Source organism: Tursiops truncatus, chromosome 2 (genome assembly GCF_011762595.2).
Source record: "Tursiops truncatus isolate mTurTru1 chromosome 2, mTurTru1.mat.Y, whole genome shotgun sequence".
In the NCBI taxonomy this organism is placed as follows: Eukaryota; Metazoa; Chordata; class Mammalia; order Artiodactyla; family Delphinidae; genus Tursiops; species Tursiops truncatus.
In genome coordinates, this window is record NC_047035.1 from 53,006,452 (window position 1) to 53,023,471 (window position 17,020).

Here is a 17,020-nt window from a genome sequence, read left to right on the forward strand (position 1 = left end):
ATGCAGTATATTAACAATAAATATTGTAAGTCCCTTAGATCTTTCTTAGAATATGGCAAGGTATAAATAAATAAGCAGCAACCTCTAAATTATGTTAAGTCCCACTATGTAGAGAGTGCAGAGTGATAATTACACATATACAGCAACCATACCAACTCAAAAGAACACAACTAAGAATTGAGATACAACAAAAGAAAACCCCAAAATAACAGAAAATATAACTATGGAAAGAAAGAGCACAACTGCATGCGATAAACCTCATGTATATCTTTGGGAAAAGAGATGAAGTAACAAATTAGGACAGGAATAAAAGTTGTTGCACTAACTCTATGCTGATAGTGGAAATAAGAGTTGATAGTCATCAATAAAGAAGATAACAGAGACCAAAAAGAAACTGACACAGACTAAAAATACATACCTGTCTGTAGCCTCTAGTAAAGAAAAAAGTAATTCTGTCATAATTAGTAGTACTTAGTGTCTAACTACGAGTTAAGTAAATTGGTGATGGTAGCCCTCAAATTTTCAAGAAAATGCAAAACTATGTTTCAACTCCTTTCCTAAAAAAAGCAGGGACGTATGTAATATATTTTAGAGTAAATGCTTTTAAAAAGCTTAATCTTTTAAAGTTGTGGCCCTAAGATGATATATTTTCAACAGAAAAACCTTTTTGTAAATCCAAAATGTTTTCTCTGAGTTTCCAACTGAATGAGTTTTAAATTTGCTGTAAGAAAATGTTTATTTTTAAAAAAGGAAAGAAAAAAGAAAGTAGAATTGTGCCAGATGTTCAGGTAAGGAAATATTTTCCAGATCAGCTAACTTCAAATTAATCCTTTATTTTGTTATCATGTAATGAAACAAAACATATGAGGCTAATGTATTGCTCCATCACCTAGGTCAAAGGAGTGGATTCAGGAGAATAAATTTTGAGAGGATCTTTAGAGTAACAGCTTCATAAAATTCTCATTGATTTGTTCCCAAATTTCATGTGGACCTCCAAATAAAGGTGCCTGGTCCATATAGTATGATCTCAAATATGTATTTCTTTTAATAGACTATATTTACAGAAAGCAAATAGTGTTAAAAAGGAGAGTCACACAGATATTCCTTAAAGTGGTGATAAAAGAAGTTTTAATTGAGGCCCATGGACTCTGAAGTGCTGCATCACATAGAAAGCTAGCAGGTGTTTGGAAATAAGCAAGTATAACTTAGTGAGGTGGGTGCAGAGGGTTTTACTAAGGTGGCATCTGTGCTGAGACAGAAACTGTGGATGGAAAAGCAAGTTGTGAAGTGATAGTGTAGACAGAGAAGAGAAAAGAGGAGCACAGATTCAGGACAAAGGAAGTGGAAATAGAGTCCGTCTGACAGCTAGAAACAAACGGTCAACCGTTAAAAGTTGTGCTACTGGTGGGAATCAAATCTAATTGGAAGAGATTAAAGGTGAGTGGTTTATATCTTAATGTTTTGACAGTGAGAAAACAAAAGAGAGTGAATAAGAAGTAACTCCCATGAGATAAAGAAGTTGAAGACAGGTTCTCTGCATTATTTAGTTGTTGCTTTGTTTTGTTGTAATTAACGAGGAGATTCTGATCATGTTTATAGATATAAGGGAAGGGCCTCAGGTGAGGGAGAATTTAAGAGAAAAAGAGAGCAGAAAATTGAAGGTGTGCGTCCATATAGAGCTGGGGCTGAGATCAGGAGCACAATTTAAGACATTAGCCCTGAAAGGAGGACCAAACTTGTATCCTCAGAGACCGGAGGAGAATGGATGTGAATGGTTGAAATCACAGAGAAATACAATTTGTGGAATCATGAGGGGATTTGCTAGAGTTTGAGAAAGCTGAACTAGACCCAATTATTGGTACAGTAAAAATCTTTCTGAAATCACCTCTCAGCATCTTCAATCCCCTGTATTCCCTTTCCTCCCTAATTCTCAGGCTTTCCCTGCCTCCTTCATGGTAACTAACTTTTTTTTTTAAGTGTTCCCTTCCATAATACCTAGTACAATGAATCTTTGTCTTTTATTGCTCTGTATATAATATTATTTATTTCTATGCTTTTCTCCACCACTAGCCTCTTCATCTTTGCACTTTTTTGGCAGCAAGCAGAGATGTGTTGTGAGTGCTCAGGTGACACTGAATAGAAAGCAGCTGACATCTACCATTTGCTTACTCAGTGGCGGTATCAGCATACTCAGAGCTTCATGGATTAATTTTATTATCATCTCCATTTTACAGATTTGGGAGACTGAGTAAATTACACAAGGTCACACAGCTAATAAAAGATGAAATCATTTTGAAACCTAGACAGTTTGACCTCAGAATACTTACTCTTCACTGTTAGCTACATTGACTCTCTTTGAAGCCATTGACTCTCAGAAGAAAGTTGGTGGGCTATCAATCTCTCAGTCACAAATTATGAACATAATCATTTTTTAGATATTCCTACATGATATTTGGTTACAATTCAAGAGTTACAATTTCTTAGGTAAAGAAGAGGAAGGTACTTTATATTGGCCACTGTTAACATCTTTGTCATTTTGTGAAGAAACCTAAAAATAATAAGTGCTTTTGTGAACCTTTCCTCAGGCTTTGGCTATGTGGAAAGGGCGTAGTTACATGTTAAGCTGTGTGAGGTCAATTTAGACCCTGTTGTTATTGATACTTGCAGGAGCTGTTCCTTAATAATATTTCACATGTTATAATCAGGGTAAACAATTTCTTGAGGGCCTTATAAAGAAAAATGATATGCTGTGACCACTTTTAGCATGCTCTTTAATAACTCAGTAATCCTCTGGATGAGCTGATGGCCTGTCTCCTTCTCTTCTGGCTCTGCATTTCTGGAGGATGGATGGACAGTTGTTTTCTTTGGGCGCACCACGTGTCTTGCAGTATCTTAGTTCTCCGACCAGAGATTGAACCCAGGGCCCTGGCAGTGAAAGTGCCGAGTCCTAACCACTGGACTGTCGGGAACACCCAAGGATAATTGTTTTCTAAGACAGTGGTCCTCAAACTTGAGAGTACATCGGAATCACCCAGTGAACCTTTTAGATATGGATGGCTGGGTCCTACCCCAAGAAGTATAGTTTTGCTGTGGAGGGGCACCCAACAGACCAGCTGTTGCTATTGGTCTAGGATCCACACTTCAAATACTAATGCTCTAAACTACAGATGTCATAGTTTTAGTTTCAAATAGTAGGCTTACCTTTAATATATTACTAGCCTTATTATCTATCTAATCATTTCCTTGAAGAATGAGTTAAGAGCAATTCTTCCAACACAGAAGTCATTGTTTCTGGGTAAATGTGTCCTAACACTGAACTGGCTTATATCCAACAATTCTCTAAGTAATGCAAACAGTTGATTTGATCTGGGAGATATATTGTGAAACCATTTTTTTCTTAAAGTACTCATCATGTTTTACGTCTTAAAGTTGTATTTTCATTGGATTTCAGTACCATGTGGACCTTTGTCTTGTTCCTGTCTGTAGGTATCCCACTATCCATCTCTTTACAGAACTTGCATCCTAGTTTGGCTTTTCTCCTTTCTAAGAGTATGTGAATCTTACATCTATGTCAGTTAATACTTAAAGCAGATATTTCCATATAACCCTCAATATGTAATATCTGCAATACCACCCTCCCACCATGACCACCAATGATAACCTCCCTGGGTCATTCTCATAGACTATAAACCTGTATTCGCTACTGCTTAATACTCACTGAAACACTGTCTTTCGATTTATCTTTGAATTGAGCCTGAACACCTGTGCACCTGGACCATACTCCTTTGTTCCAGTATAAATTGATGTAATTAACAGTCCTGTAATTGAGGGACAGATTGACAACTAGTTCTGTAAATTACATTGTTATGATCATCATAAGGATGTGGTTAAAATGCTGCTTGTTGTGTGTCTCATTTATGCAGGTTTAGGAGATAAATTCTACTCAGATCTCTGGACCAAGAATATTTTTTGTCTGTTGTTTGTTTGTTAGGAGTTGGGATATTTTGAACTCACAGATACTATGAAACATGAAATTAGTATTTCCCTCTTTTTTATTCCTATAAAGATCAGAGCCAATTTATGGCCCAGCTACCAATTTTACAGGATATAAAAACATTTCTATACCACCATCATTTTGACCTTATCTCATCTGCTTATTTGCCAGGATTTTCTCATTAAAAAGAGAAAAGGAAAACTATAACATATATTTCTAAAATCTGCTTTAAAGACTTCTAGAGCAAGGGTAGGGTGTACTTTTTAAAAGGGAAATATTACACATTTCTCTTTATAATATACATATTAAAGGTATTTAGTTTTAGAGTCAGTCTCTTCACACTGCATTTTAGCAGCCCTGTCATCTTTTGGTTAACCCACAAACCCAGAGTCTTGTCCTGTGGCCTATTATCAGAAATTCTAGACCCGCAGGGCATTAAAGATTAAATAGGGTGTAGCACATTGAAGGAAACATAGCTTTATAAAGGGATTAAATTAACCTCCTTAACTCTGAAATACGCTTGTACTCATGCAACATTTCATCTTTGAACAACATACTACAACGTGTGTGTGTGTTGTGACCGTAAGCGTTATTTTCTTTAGTATTTGAAACTTTGTAGCAGTGAATTTCCTAGAGTTATTCAGTTTTCATCTGTTTCAATAATGCACATTCTATAATGTAAAAGACCATAATGATGTAAAAGAAAAATTATATCAGACACTTTATAAAACAGCAAAGAAGACTGTATTCAAGACTGTTGCAAAAGGAGTCACGACTCTTGCACTAGAGGAGAGAGATTAAATGTAACTCTGCTGAAACAAAAGACGGAGGATTTTTAAATACTAGGATGAGCTAATGGAAAAGTACTGGAAGACATTAGGGGAGGTTGGTGAATGTGATTAAGCCATCTTTGCTTGCTAAGTGGTCTTTTCAAACTTAGGTTCCTACCCTCCTATAGAAACTGGGATTAGAAGTACTATCTCTTCTGATGATTACAGGCATACCTCATTTTATTGCACTTCACTCTATTTTGCTTCACAGATATTGTGTGTTTTTTTTACAAATTGAAGATTTGCGGCAATGCCGCATTAAACGAGTCTATTGGGGCCATTTTTTCAACAGCATTTGCTCACTTTGTGTCTCTGTATCACATTTTTGTAATTCTCATAATATTTCAAACTTTTTCATTATTGTTGTATTTGTTATGGTTATCCGTGACGTTACCATTGCATGGACTTGCTGAATGTTAGGACTTGCTGAAGGCTGGGATGATGATTAGCATTTTTTAGCAATAAAGTATTCTTTAATTAAGGTATGTACGTTGCTTTTTTTAGACATAATGCTAAATTGCGCACTTAATAGACTACAGTATAGTGTAAACATAACTTTTATATGCACTGAGAAACTAAAAAATTTGTGTCAGTTTATTTGAATATTTGCTTTATTGTGGTGATGTGAAACTGAACTTGCAGTGTCTTTGAGGTATGCCAGTACATTTTAGACGGATGGCTCCTGGGTCCTTAAGAAAACCAGTTCTGGCTTGTAGAAGATTTACATCTCAAAGAGGCAGAGAAGGAATCTACAATTGAAAGTTTTCTAAAGTTAAATGCTCTAAGAAAAGAGAGACCAGGGGCCTAGAGCCAGGAAGAAACCTGTCTAATGTTTAGTCACACTGATGGGAATGTTTAGCTGGTTTTTGTCATTGGTATTGACACTTGAGCTCCTCTCAAAATATGATAAGATAGTTAAGATCATTTTTATAAATTCCTAGTGAGTACAGATATTTTTCATTTGGTTTTTCAACATACCTAGGTTATTTTCCTTGCTCTTTAATATTAAAAATGAAATAATATATTCAAATGATTAAATAATTATTTTAATTTAAATTGAATATGTTGCAATCTTTTGTGTGTCAAGAAACAAAACAAACAATGATCACGTGTCCCCAAACATGCGCAGCAAATTGGAAGGTAGAAGATTAAGTAAAAACTCTGTGATCTGCAATTATGACAAAATAATTTATAAAAATCCTTTCTTTCTCAACAAAGACTGACTTTACAACTACTGTTTGAATGATGAAATTCAAATGAAGTAAGGAACTAGGAAGTGTGTCATGACAATTGTGATGCAAATGTGCAAAGTCAAACTAATTTATTTCCTTAAATATTACATTTTCCTAGTCATAGAAGTCTGTAGAAAGAATTTTCAAGAAGGAAGAAAGAATCAGTAATGGAAAGTGATATGAAGTGCAAAATACACGTGATATAAACATGGAGAAGAACTGGAAAATATCTTTGTGTTAACTGAGTAAGAGGTTATTGCTAACCTTTGAGACTTCAGTGTCAGAATAGCACTGGTGAAAATCAAGGTGTGAACTGTCAAATTGAATGAGTGCATAATGACACAAGGAGGCAATTGGTGTTTCACTATTTTTTTTAAGAAAAATGCTGCAAATAATTTGCAGGATTATTAGGGTTAAGGAATGTCTTCTAAGTTTAGATGTGACCTAAACAACTTTCTACTCTGAAATTAAATAGCATTTGAAAGAGAAAATATTGAAACTTCAAAAGGAAGTGGATAACCAAAAGAATGCATGTCATCAGGGTACAGGGAGAGAGGTTGCCAGATGGGCAGGATCATTTTGGAAAGGAGAAAGTCCACAGCTTTTGAGACAGAAAATAAGGAAAGCAAAAAAAGTAAAGAACGATTTTTAGTTTGTTAGTCTCATTATTTTCATCCAGTTTTCACTACTATATGATCAATTCCATAAATATTAAGGATGTACTATTTTCAAAAAGACTTCAGAAGAACTATGTTTAGCACAGGCTTTTCTAAGCTGCAGTTCATGTTATAGCTGTTTCTAGTCCTAAGTCTAAAAACTAATAAAAAATATAACTCATCCTGGACTCGTTCTTCTTCTCATAGTGAAGGGATATATTTAATTTGATAGAAAAGGTGAGCTCAAAATACCTACTGATTTTTAATGACATAGGATACGTAAATTTACTGATTAATATTCTCCTATTCAGGTAACTAGTGCTAAGACATACTATGTCAAATACCATTTACATAGTAGCCATACTATGAAAATGTTTGTTTCTACTTATGACATTATATGGACACTTCGATAATTTATACTAATATATATTTACTCCTTACTTAAGATAGGGCTGAAATAAGAATGGCAAAATAATAATGATGATAGTAATAATATGAATTTAGTCTACTTCTTTTTCACCTCTCAAAGAAGGGCTTACATCAAAAAGCAAAATTTATGCCCCCCTAAAAGATTTTTTCTTCCTTTCGTTTCTACTCAAAATACTTACCTGCGGTTATTCTATTGAGCAAGGACATTAAAAGACAAAAATTCAACCATACTTTGCTTGAACATTTTGAATGATTAACTGCGGTAATTAGCTTTGAGTAAATTCACAAAATAAATAGAGCCTTGATACTTCACAATTAAACAGAACCCCAATTTCCTTTAAGCATTTAATTCTCCATTCAAATTATCAGGGGTGCTATTTTAAACTACTTTTAGGTAATGCATGTAATGAGTTTTTGGTTCTTGCATTATTAATGAACTTTCATTCAGACTATAGGTTGGCGATTGATGTTGTTAGATAAAGGGAAGTGAATATAAGAATGCTGAACAGTATATAAGAAAAAACAAGAACCTCCTCCTTATATCCATCTTCTAGAAGTTTTAATACTTCTCATAATAATACTTTAAATACATTTTTATACAACATAAAATATAAATATTATTATTATTTCCTCAAGCAACTGAGCTAAAGTCTTTCTAGCTTATATCAATAATTGCAAATTATACAGATGCTAATACATTTAATTCCTTTTTCATGCTATTTGCATATTTCAAAATGTGCATTTCCAAGATAGGAACAAACTGTTAATTCAGTTTTAAGAAATCCTGGTTGTTTGGGAAAGAAAGGAGCCACACTGCTGTTAGTGCAGATAGCTTTATTAGATGGCTCTGAAGTATGTTTTGTAAATTCATTGTGCCATTAGGCATTTCCCCTGTCCTTTAGTTTTTTTAATTATAAATTTTATTTTCACAAGAGAGTTGTATCTTGTCTATCATTTTGTGATGCTCATAATGGAAATGACTAAAACATCAAGAATGGAGTCTAGGGGCTTCCCTGGTGGCACAGTGGTTGAAAATCTGCCTGCCAATGCAGGGGACACGGGTTCGAGCCCTGGTCTGGGAAGATGCCTCATGCCGCGGAGCAACTGGGCCCATAAGCCACAACTACTGAGCCTGCGTGTCTGGAGCCTGTGCTCCACAACAAGAGAGGCTGCGATGAAGAGTGGCCCACGCTTGCGGCAACTAGAGAAAGCCCTCACACAGAAACGAAGACCCAACACAGCCAAAAATAAATATAAAAATAAATAAATTAATTTAAAAAAATAGCATAACGTTTAGTGACTTGAATAGGGCTGGTTAAAAAAAAACAACTTTCAAAAAAAAAAGAATGGAGTCTAATTTTAAAGTCATTTCAATGATTTTCATCAACTAATAGATTCTCTTACTTTATTCTGTGAGATACTAGTCCTGAAAGATATTCCACAAATAAAGGGTTTTTTGTTAAGTATTATTGGCCCCTCTAGGAATGTTACAATGTGCATATGAGCATGTTCAAAGCTCTGAAAAGTTCTGCAGAAAAATGAACTTTTACTTACATAGTCAATCCTCAAAACTCTGTTTGTTCTGCTTTCTTTTAACATGATTCCTATTAACATTTTTCTGAAACAGGTTTTAGCAAATGCTATTTTAGATAATATAACTATGTTTAGATGTCAGTTTTCTTCCTTCTTCCATATTTCCTTAGAAATAATTATCAACAGCTCTAAAGCATGCGAACAAGCCCTTTTGCATGAAATTCGGTCTCCTTTACAAAGCAGGGATGAGTAACTGATATCTTGTTTTATAGCTGATGTCCCTGGCACATTATATAACTGGGACACAAAGCTAGCTAGTCAGTAGGTATGATGCAATGATGTCTTCTGAGTTTTTCTGTACAGAATTCCCTTCCTCACATATATCCCAATGTTAATACTGTTAGTTCATCAAATACATTTTGCTCCCAAAACAAAACCCTTAAATCCTTGAAGACATCATTTTTTTTTCTTTTTTCTCTATCCTGTTTCCCCCCATGCATCTCAGAACATAAAACTACCAAACAGAAACAGAGTTAACATAGACATTTCAGACTGAATGGAAACAATTAGAATCTGTAAAGTTAATGCTTTGTCAAGTTTAATTGATTTTAAAGAAAACCATTGAATACCAACTATAACAAGGAACCAGGTTCAGGATTAGGGACAAAAAAGAGAGTAAGGCATGGGCCCACTCCCCAGGTATTCACAGTCCCCTTGAGGAGAAAGATAAGCATCTAATTATAATAGGACAGTTTATATCTATATACTACCATTTACTATCTCAAGTTGCCTTTCTGATGTAATATATTTCCAGCTCTTTTTTCAGTTGGCATCCAGTACGACTACCAAATACTTTTTTCACTCAGATATTTTTATTGTCTTTAACAGAGAATACACGAATAGCAAATCAATTTTTATTTGTCTGATTACACTATTAATTATTTCTAGATTCATTCTTAGCAACATTTTGCCAGTGTTTCATGTTGACCAGAATCCTACCGAGATTGTAAGAAGTGATATATTTGGAGATTTTTAACTAATTTATCTACTTGGAATGGTGGTCAGTGGTCAGTTTGTGTCTCATCATCCTTCTGAAATACATTCTTAACAGAGTTTCAGAAGCTGACACCTGATATTTCTTCTCTCCAAAGAGATGCTTTGTCATTAAAATTTAAAACATTTAAAAAATGTCATTTAATTTAATGTTATTTTTGTCCCATCTACAAATTTTATTTTAATACAGACTATTATGTGTTGTATAATTCATGGAACATCTGACAAACAATCAGTGCATTTTATCATTTTAAATCTATAGCTATAGGAAAGACACAATCTCACAGCCTCCTCTTTGTCTTTATCTGCATATTGTATTCCTGGAAGCCATGAGCCTAGACTTCTCCAAAGCCAGTGGTCTTTAGCTCAAGGATAAACTCAAGAAGTAATCTAATTTTAAATAATTGAACTATGCTTAGAACTTTGGTCATTCATAGGCAAAAATCCACTTTTCTCTCTAGGGAAAGGTCCGCAGCAAGCCCTACCCAGATCTTTGCAGTGGCCTTACATTTATACACTAGTTTCATTCTATTCACAGAACACCTTTGTAAATCTCAAAGTAGAGGGACTTTAGTGAGTGCAATTAGAATGTCCTGGCAAGTAACCTCTCAAAAGTGAACGTGAGCCAATTGCATTCAGTTCTCACAATATTATGAAAGGAGGCTATGGGTTATATTGCAGTGTTTCTAAGCTGATTATCCAGAACAGAGGCTCAGCTTGATGCCAGTTCTTTACATGCATTGCCAGACTAAACAAGTACCTTCTGAGGTTCATCCATCACAATTTAAGATACATTAAGCTAAATCTAATGTTATCTCAGGCTGGTGTTACAGGATTTTCTATATTCAGGCTAAGAAATTGCATTTGGGGAAAGGGATTTCTCCTCTCTTTTTCCATAGAATTTCTTTAGTTCTGTAAGAGTCTTGTTATGCCTGTTGGACCCCTGTTATACTCTGGTACTAATCGCAGATTGATTTTAAGTATTTGAAATCAACTGGTAGGAGGAAATGATTTTAACATTGCATGAACTACGATAAATTGTTCACTGAAAAGAGTGTTTAATTATAAACGAAGAAACCTGCTTTCCCGTTGATTATATTAAACACTTCATATTTTCAAACCGCTACACTATTGTTAATAAGCTATTTCTCACAATGGGTCTCAGAGGGAGCATAATACAATCACCTCCTATTTTTATAAATGATGCACTTGCCCCATAAAAATTAGATTGACCATATCGGACCACATAGAAATGAAAAACTAGAATTGGCTTTCAAGTTCTTAATGTACCTGTGCCTAGTTAGCAGAGCTATGCTCTTAGTTTTCTGAGCAGCCAAAATAATTAGAAAATTAAATAAATTTAACTGTCAGATGGCTACACACACACACACTTTTTTTTTTTCCTTAGAGCATTTCTGTTCAGTATGCAAAACCAGGTGTTTTGTTATGGAGTAACATAAAACAAACTCAAATAGATGGCTCTCCAATTGATCCATGCTACTTATTCTGATATTCCCTATCTTTAGCTCACTTGCTAGACTGACTTGTCCCTCTTTTCCTTTTCAGAATATGTCATTTGAAAGACTAATATGATTGACTTTGGCCAAATCATAGAATTGTCTGATACTGAGATCAACAAATATTTGTGGCAATGAGTTCGTTCTTAAAAGCCCACTTGCTTATATTGCTTTCTATCAAAAATATAGTTACATATCATATTTAATTTTATTTCTGAATTGATTATTAGATTTATAATATTTAAAATATTTTTACTTTGGATTTTAAAAGTTATTTCTCATGAATAAAACAGTGCATGATATGTAACATAGATATTGATCTCTTGTTTTTTTATCAGTGGCTTTTGAATTGTTTCGTAGTTTAAATCTAATTTGTCTGATGAATTTGCAGTTCTCTCAACATCAGTATCACTTTAATATGTCACTGTATAGAGAACAAAGCTAGAAAACAAAAGCTGCCTAGTCAATAAATTTCAATCACTGAAACATCAGAGTTTTTTGTCATATTTGTATATGACAACCAACATATAACTTAGGAGTGGAATTTATCCTAAATGTACCCCCATACGAAACTATTACACATATACATACAAAATTTTTATCTTTGAAAAATATGAATCGTCTGTTTAACTTTTTTTAGCTTTATTATTTCTCTATAGAAACAGGATAAGGAAAATTCTTACCAAATGAAAGGAAACTTTCATTTAAATGTTATGAATGCTAACAAAAGTAAATGTTCCTTGACATACTGTTTTTTTAGGTCTGTTAAAAAAAAGTAAAGGACATTCTATGATCTTATAATTTGCTATGTGCTACAGAAATTTAATTGCATTTGAATTATATGTGCACAGTATATTATACTAAATATAGTAGCCAGATATGGACATTTTCAGCACATTTCCTTTTCTAGATATAAAGTCATATATTTCAGCACCCTATTAAAATATAAATATATGACTGTACATAATAGAATGCCATAATTTCTCCTGATTTCATCCTAAAGTCATATACTGATAAAGTTATGGTTGGGAATAAATAAGTTTCATAAGTTGCATTTGGAAGATGAAACAAACAACAATATAAGAATGTGATATTTGTCTTTCGGTATTTTCATTAAGACTGAAGCTTTGTGCATTTTCTAAACAATATTTTGGAGGATTCTCCTCTGAGATTCAGAATTCTTCAAACTTATAAAACATTTCATATCTTTTTTTAGACATAGGTATCATATGCATTGGGTAGATAAACTGGACTATAAGTTATGAGTACACAATTTGCCATACATGAGGGTCAAGTTTATGTCTGTTTTGTTCATCTCATGTTATAAGGTCCTTGCCTAGTGCCTAGTCCTGAACAGGAGCCCTATAAATATTTCTTGAATAAAAAGAATGATATAAACGTTGCTTTTGATACTCATTTCTCTCTCCTTATTAAGATGCAAACAAGAAAGCAGATAAAAATATTTGAGACTGAAAAGTAAAGAAAATTAAAATAATTTTTTTAAGTTTTAAAAATGTATTAATCTCTAGTGCATTCTTAAATAGTTCTACAGATTTCCATGGTATTTCCTGGCCTTTATTGGACTGAGGAAAATCAAGTTAAATTGAGGAAATTTTACCCAGAATGCAGTTAGAAGGCCTCCAATATCTTCAGGTCTTCTAAATTCACGTCACTTTTGCCAGTGTCATCATATATCTAGGTTTAATTGTAAAAGTGAATGATAATTATGTTTCACTGCATATGCTACGTTTCATCATATAGGGATGGTGATGTTAAAGGAGAGGGGCATGAGTAGGATGTTGGAAAAGAGAAAGATGGGTATATGAGTATAACTGCCATAAAAAGGAACAAACTCTATTCCAAATTGAGTACATGGTATCATTCAGAGTTCAGAACTGGAGCCCTTAAGAAGCCAGTAGATGCTCCCCCAGCAGTTTCTGGTAGTTATCATTACTGACACAGGTTGTGAGAACAGCACTGACCTTAGACTCAGAAAGCACTGCTGTTAGGATACAAACACAGCATGTTTTCCAAGCCATCTGCCAAGAGGTTCTTTTGGCCATCTGCATGAAATAGCCAGCAAACAGTTTCTACTGGAGACATCTATGAATGGTGGAATAGAGCCATCATAGCAAATTTTTTGAAAAAAGTATTTCTTTCAATTCAGGTTATTTCACTACTATTGAAAATACCTCATGAATATGAACTGACTGAATTTTTACCAAACTAGTTTTGGTCAGCATGTAGATACAATCTTAGAAGAATTTTCTTTAATATGAAATTTGTGCAATATTTGAGTTATTTGGGAAATTGTGCCATAATTAAAGTATGACATGGGTAAGGAATTGGACTTAATGATCCATATAATTATTTTGAACTCTAATACCTAATGACTTTATATAAACACGTTTCATCATTTGTTCAAAATTCAATGGCAACAATGTTTAAGTATCATATATAGATTTAAAGCATTTTTTATATTATTGGAAAATATTAACCAATTTATAAAAATCAGTTTTAGAGTGTCTAAGTGACTTAGGTCTTTAGATTATTTCTAAATTACCTAAATGAGGTTTATTAATATGCACACTACTTGGAAACTGAAGAAACATATGTACATTTTACTTTATTTTGTTTTACTTTATTTCAGCCCAGAGATGACTACCTAGAGTGAATGCATCCCTAACATTATGAAAATAACACTAATAACTTACGAAATTTTTATGTTTTAGCATTAAAAAAAGGACGATTTTGGATCACACCAGATCCTTATCACAAAGATGACAACATCCAGATTGGGCGTGAGGTGAAAATATCTTGCCAAGTAGAAGCTGTTCCTTCTGAGGAGTTAACATTTAGTTGGTTTAAAAATGGTCGTCCATTAAGAAGTTCTGAACGGATGGTTATTACGCAGACTGATCCAGATGTCTCCCCGGGAACGACAAACTTGGACATCATTGATTTAAAATTCACGGATTTTGGGACATACACATGTGTAGCATCTCTGAAGGGAGGAGGAATATCTGATATCAGTATTGATGTTAATATATCCAGCAGCACAGGTAAGAAGCATATTTATGATTCAAAAGATGTTCACATTGAGAGTAATTTTCTTTTTTTACGTAAAACAAAATAGTCTTCAGCCAAGCTAAGAACATTCTAATTTTCAAAAAGCTTCCTGAAACCAAAGTCCTAACATTCCGAATGCCCAATAAATATGTTAAGGGACTTTGATTTTGATTAGATTTAGAATTACATTAGGTTTTGATTTAGACTTAGATTTGACTTAGATTTACATGAGGTTTTACAGAAATAGTGCAAATAAAGTTAATAGTGTTGTCTATGATAGGTATAGGCTTCTGGGTTAAATGGTACCAGTTTTTAAATTATTAACTAGTAATTCTCTGTAAAGCCTAAAATTATGTTAATTAATAATGTTAAACACCAAATGGCTAAAGAATTAGGACAATTTTCAGAATTGTGAAGCAAGCAGAAGCTATTTAGTCCATAGAAGAAAATACCGAGAGATAATTTGAGTATTCAAATATAAGGAATATAAGAAATGTATTTTCCACCAACAAAAACCAATGATAAACATGTTAAAATTGTAATCAGGTGTGACTCTTTCAAGAACCTTATGATAGAATCTCTTCACAATGAGAATGGCTAAATATAAAAATAGATTGGAGTGAAATTTCTTCTATTAAGGTTAAAACCAAAAATATGTTATCAATTTTCTCTCAATTAAATGAATGTCTACGGATAAGGAAAATTACAGGGTAATTTTGGTATGGGAGGACATACTAGCTTAATTCTTAGGATGTTTTAAAGCCCTGTGATTCTATGAACTGCAATCAGTATGCATCTGGAGAACGCCAACGTTGCTTTATTTGTTTTGCCAGCTTGTTACTAGATTGAATTTTAATTTAGGATTTTTATATAATCCTAGGGCGAATAACATGTGTTGAAAACATAGAGCACAAATGTAGATAACAGACATACTCTGTTTGTTTGCTATTTTTATTTGGAGTATATTTACTTTACAATGTTGTGTTAGTTTCTGCTGTACAATGAAGTGAATCAGCTCTATGTATACATATATCCCCTCCCTCTTGGACTTCCCTCCCACCCCCATCCCACCCATCTAAGTCATCACAGAGCTTTGAGGGAATTTAAATGGTTGGCTTCTCCTTTCCAGTCAGGCAGTATTTTGACTCTTGTATGTTAACAGATTGACCTGAGATTTTGTGTCTTTTCATGATTCCAAATTGCAATGCATGCTGGATTGATTTTACTCCTTAAGGGATATGGTCCATAGCTCAGGCTGACCAAATGTGCTTACTTTTCACCGTTCTGCATTATTTCTAAAGGATATTCCATTCTAGGGTGATGAAAGGTACTTGTGTTTGGAAATATGTCCTTTTCTAGGTAACAAACAAACAAAACCACAATAACTATTTTTTATCTAACTTGTGTTAAAAATTAGTGCTATCCCTAGATGGACTCATTTGAGGATATCTAAGGAAAGCTGTTGATATGCTCAGTCAGTCATCATTCATTTATGTATTTATTCAGTCAACAGATGTCCATTGAATGCCTCCATCAACATGCTAGGGACACCCATATATGATGTTTCCCATAAGAGTAAGAACAATTTTGTAAAATCCATGATCATTTTTCCTTATTTATGAGAGACAATTTTCCAGATGGTCTACACTGAATTATGACCATTGCTTTGTTTGTTTCGTTGTTTGCTTGGTTTTGTTTGCTTGTTTCGTTTTTGAAACCGATGACAAAAACTTATATGTAAAGAATCAGTGCTCCTATCTAAACAGACTTGTCTGATGGGAGTGCAGTTCATATACCATTAAACTTAGACAAAAGAGGGAGCAGAGAATGGAGAGGAGAAAGGAGCATTATATAATTATTCACAAAATGAGTCCTAACATTCATTTTTATATACACTAGTTAGTTACCTATTTGAAACTGTATTGTAAATGACCGGCATTGATTCATGAAATTTCCAAAAATCTTAAAAGGAAAATTCCAGAAGATGATCAGAAAAGCACAAAATCCTTAAGAAATGCCTCTTATTAATAAAAGTTTAGTTGTAATAATTAAGGTTTTTTAACCATTATTATTTGTCTGGTTACCAAAGGTGACAGTGCTCGAGATGAAGGAGATATATTAAATCCAAAACACTCCCCTTTTTTGTTCCCTATCCACCACAGACAGACCTGGTTGTGGTCTGTCTCCTCCCTAGAGTGGAAGCTCCATGAAGGCTGGGACTTTCTCTGTATTGTTCATTGTTGTAATATCAGCATCTGGAACAATACATGGCACTTAGAAGATACTCAATATATTATAATTAAATCAAAAAAATGAGCTAATTTGTGCATGTAGCTTTCCTTTTAGGTTTCTTTCCTCCTCCTATTATTACCTCTGCAAGGTAGACATTTGGTATCTCTCTTCTTGATCTTGTAATTCCCTGCAGACTTTAAGAAAATCATTCATAGACCAATTTATACTATTATTTAATATGTTATCACTCTCAGGGGCAGGACTGGCTCCATAATTTGTGGCATACTTTGAAAATTTTTAAGAATGTGTGCCTAGTTCAGAACTTGATAAGGATTCCATGATGGCAATATCAGAGCATTAAACCAAGTGTGGGACCCTTCTAAGCATGGCTGCACAGGTGACATGCTTGCAGGACTGGCCTGTGCACGGGATTGTATTTTGATAGAGGGGTCTGCAGAAGATGGTGTTTAACCCA

At 33.9% G+C, this 17,020-nt stretch overlaps 1 protein-coding gene across 1 annotated transcript in view; it reads left to right on the forward strand.

The window, feature by feature from the left end:
• Positions 1-17,020, forward strand: part of MDGA2 (MAM domain containing glycosylphosphatidylinositol anchor 2) — an 824,365-nt gene that overhangs the window by 574,213 nt on the left and 233,132 nt on the right. The window contains exon 7 of the mRNA XM_033851172.2: positions 13,977-14,306. Within this exon, the coding sequence (XP_033707063.2) occupies positions 13,977-14,306 (330 nt within the window). The remainder of the gene's footprint in view (positions 1-13,976; positions 14,307-17,020) is intronic.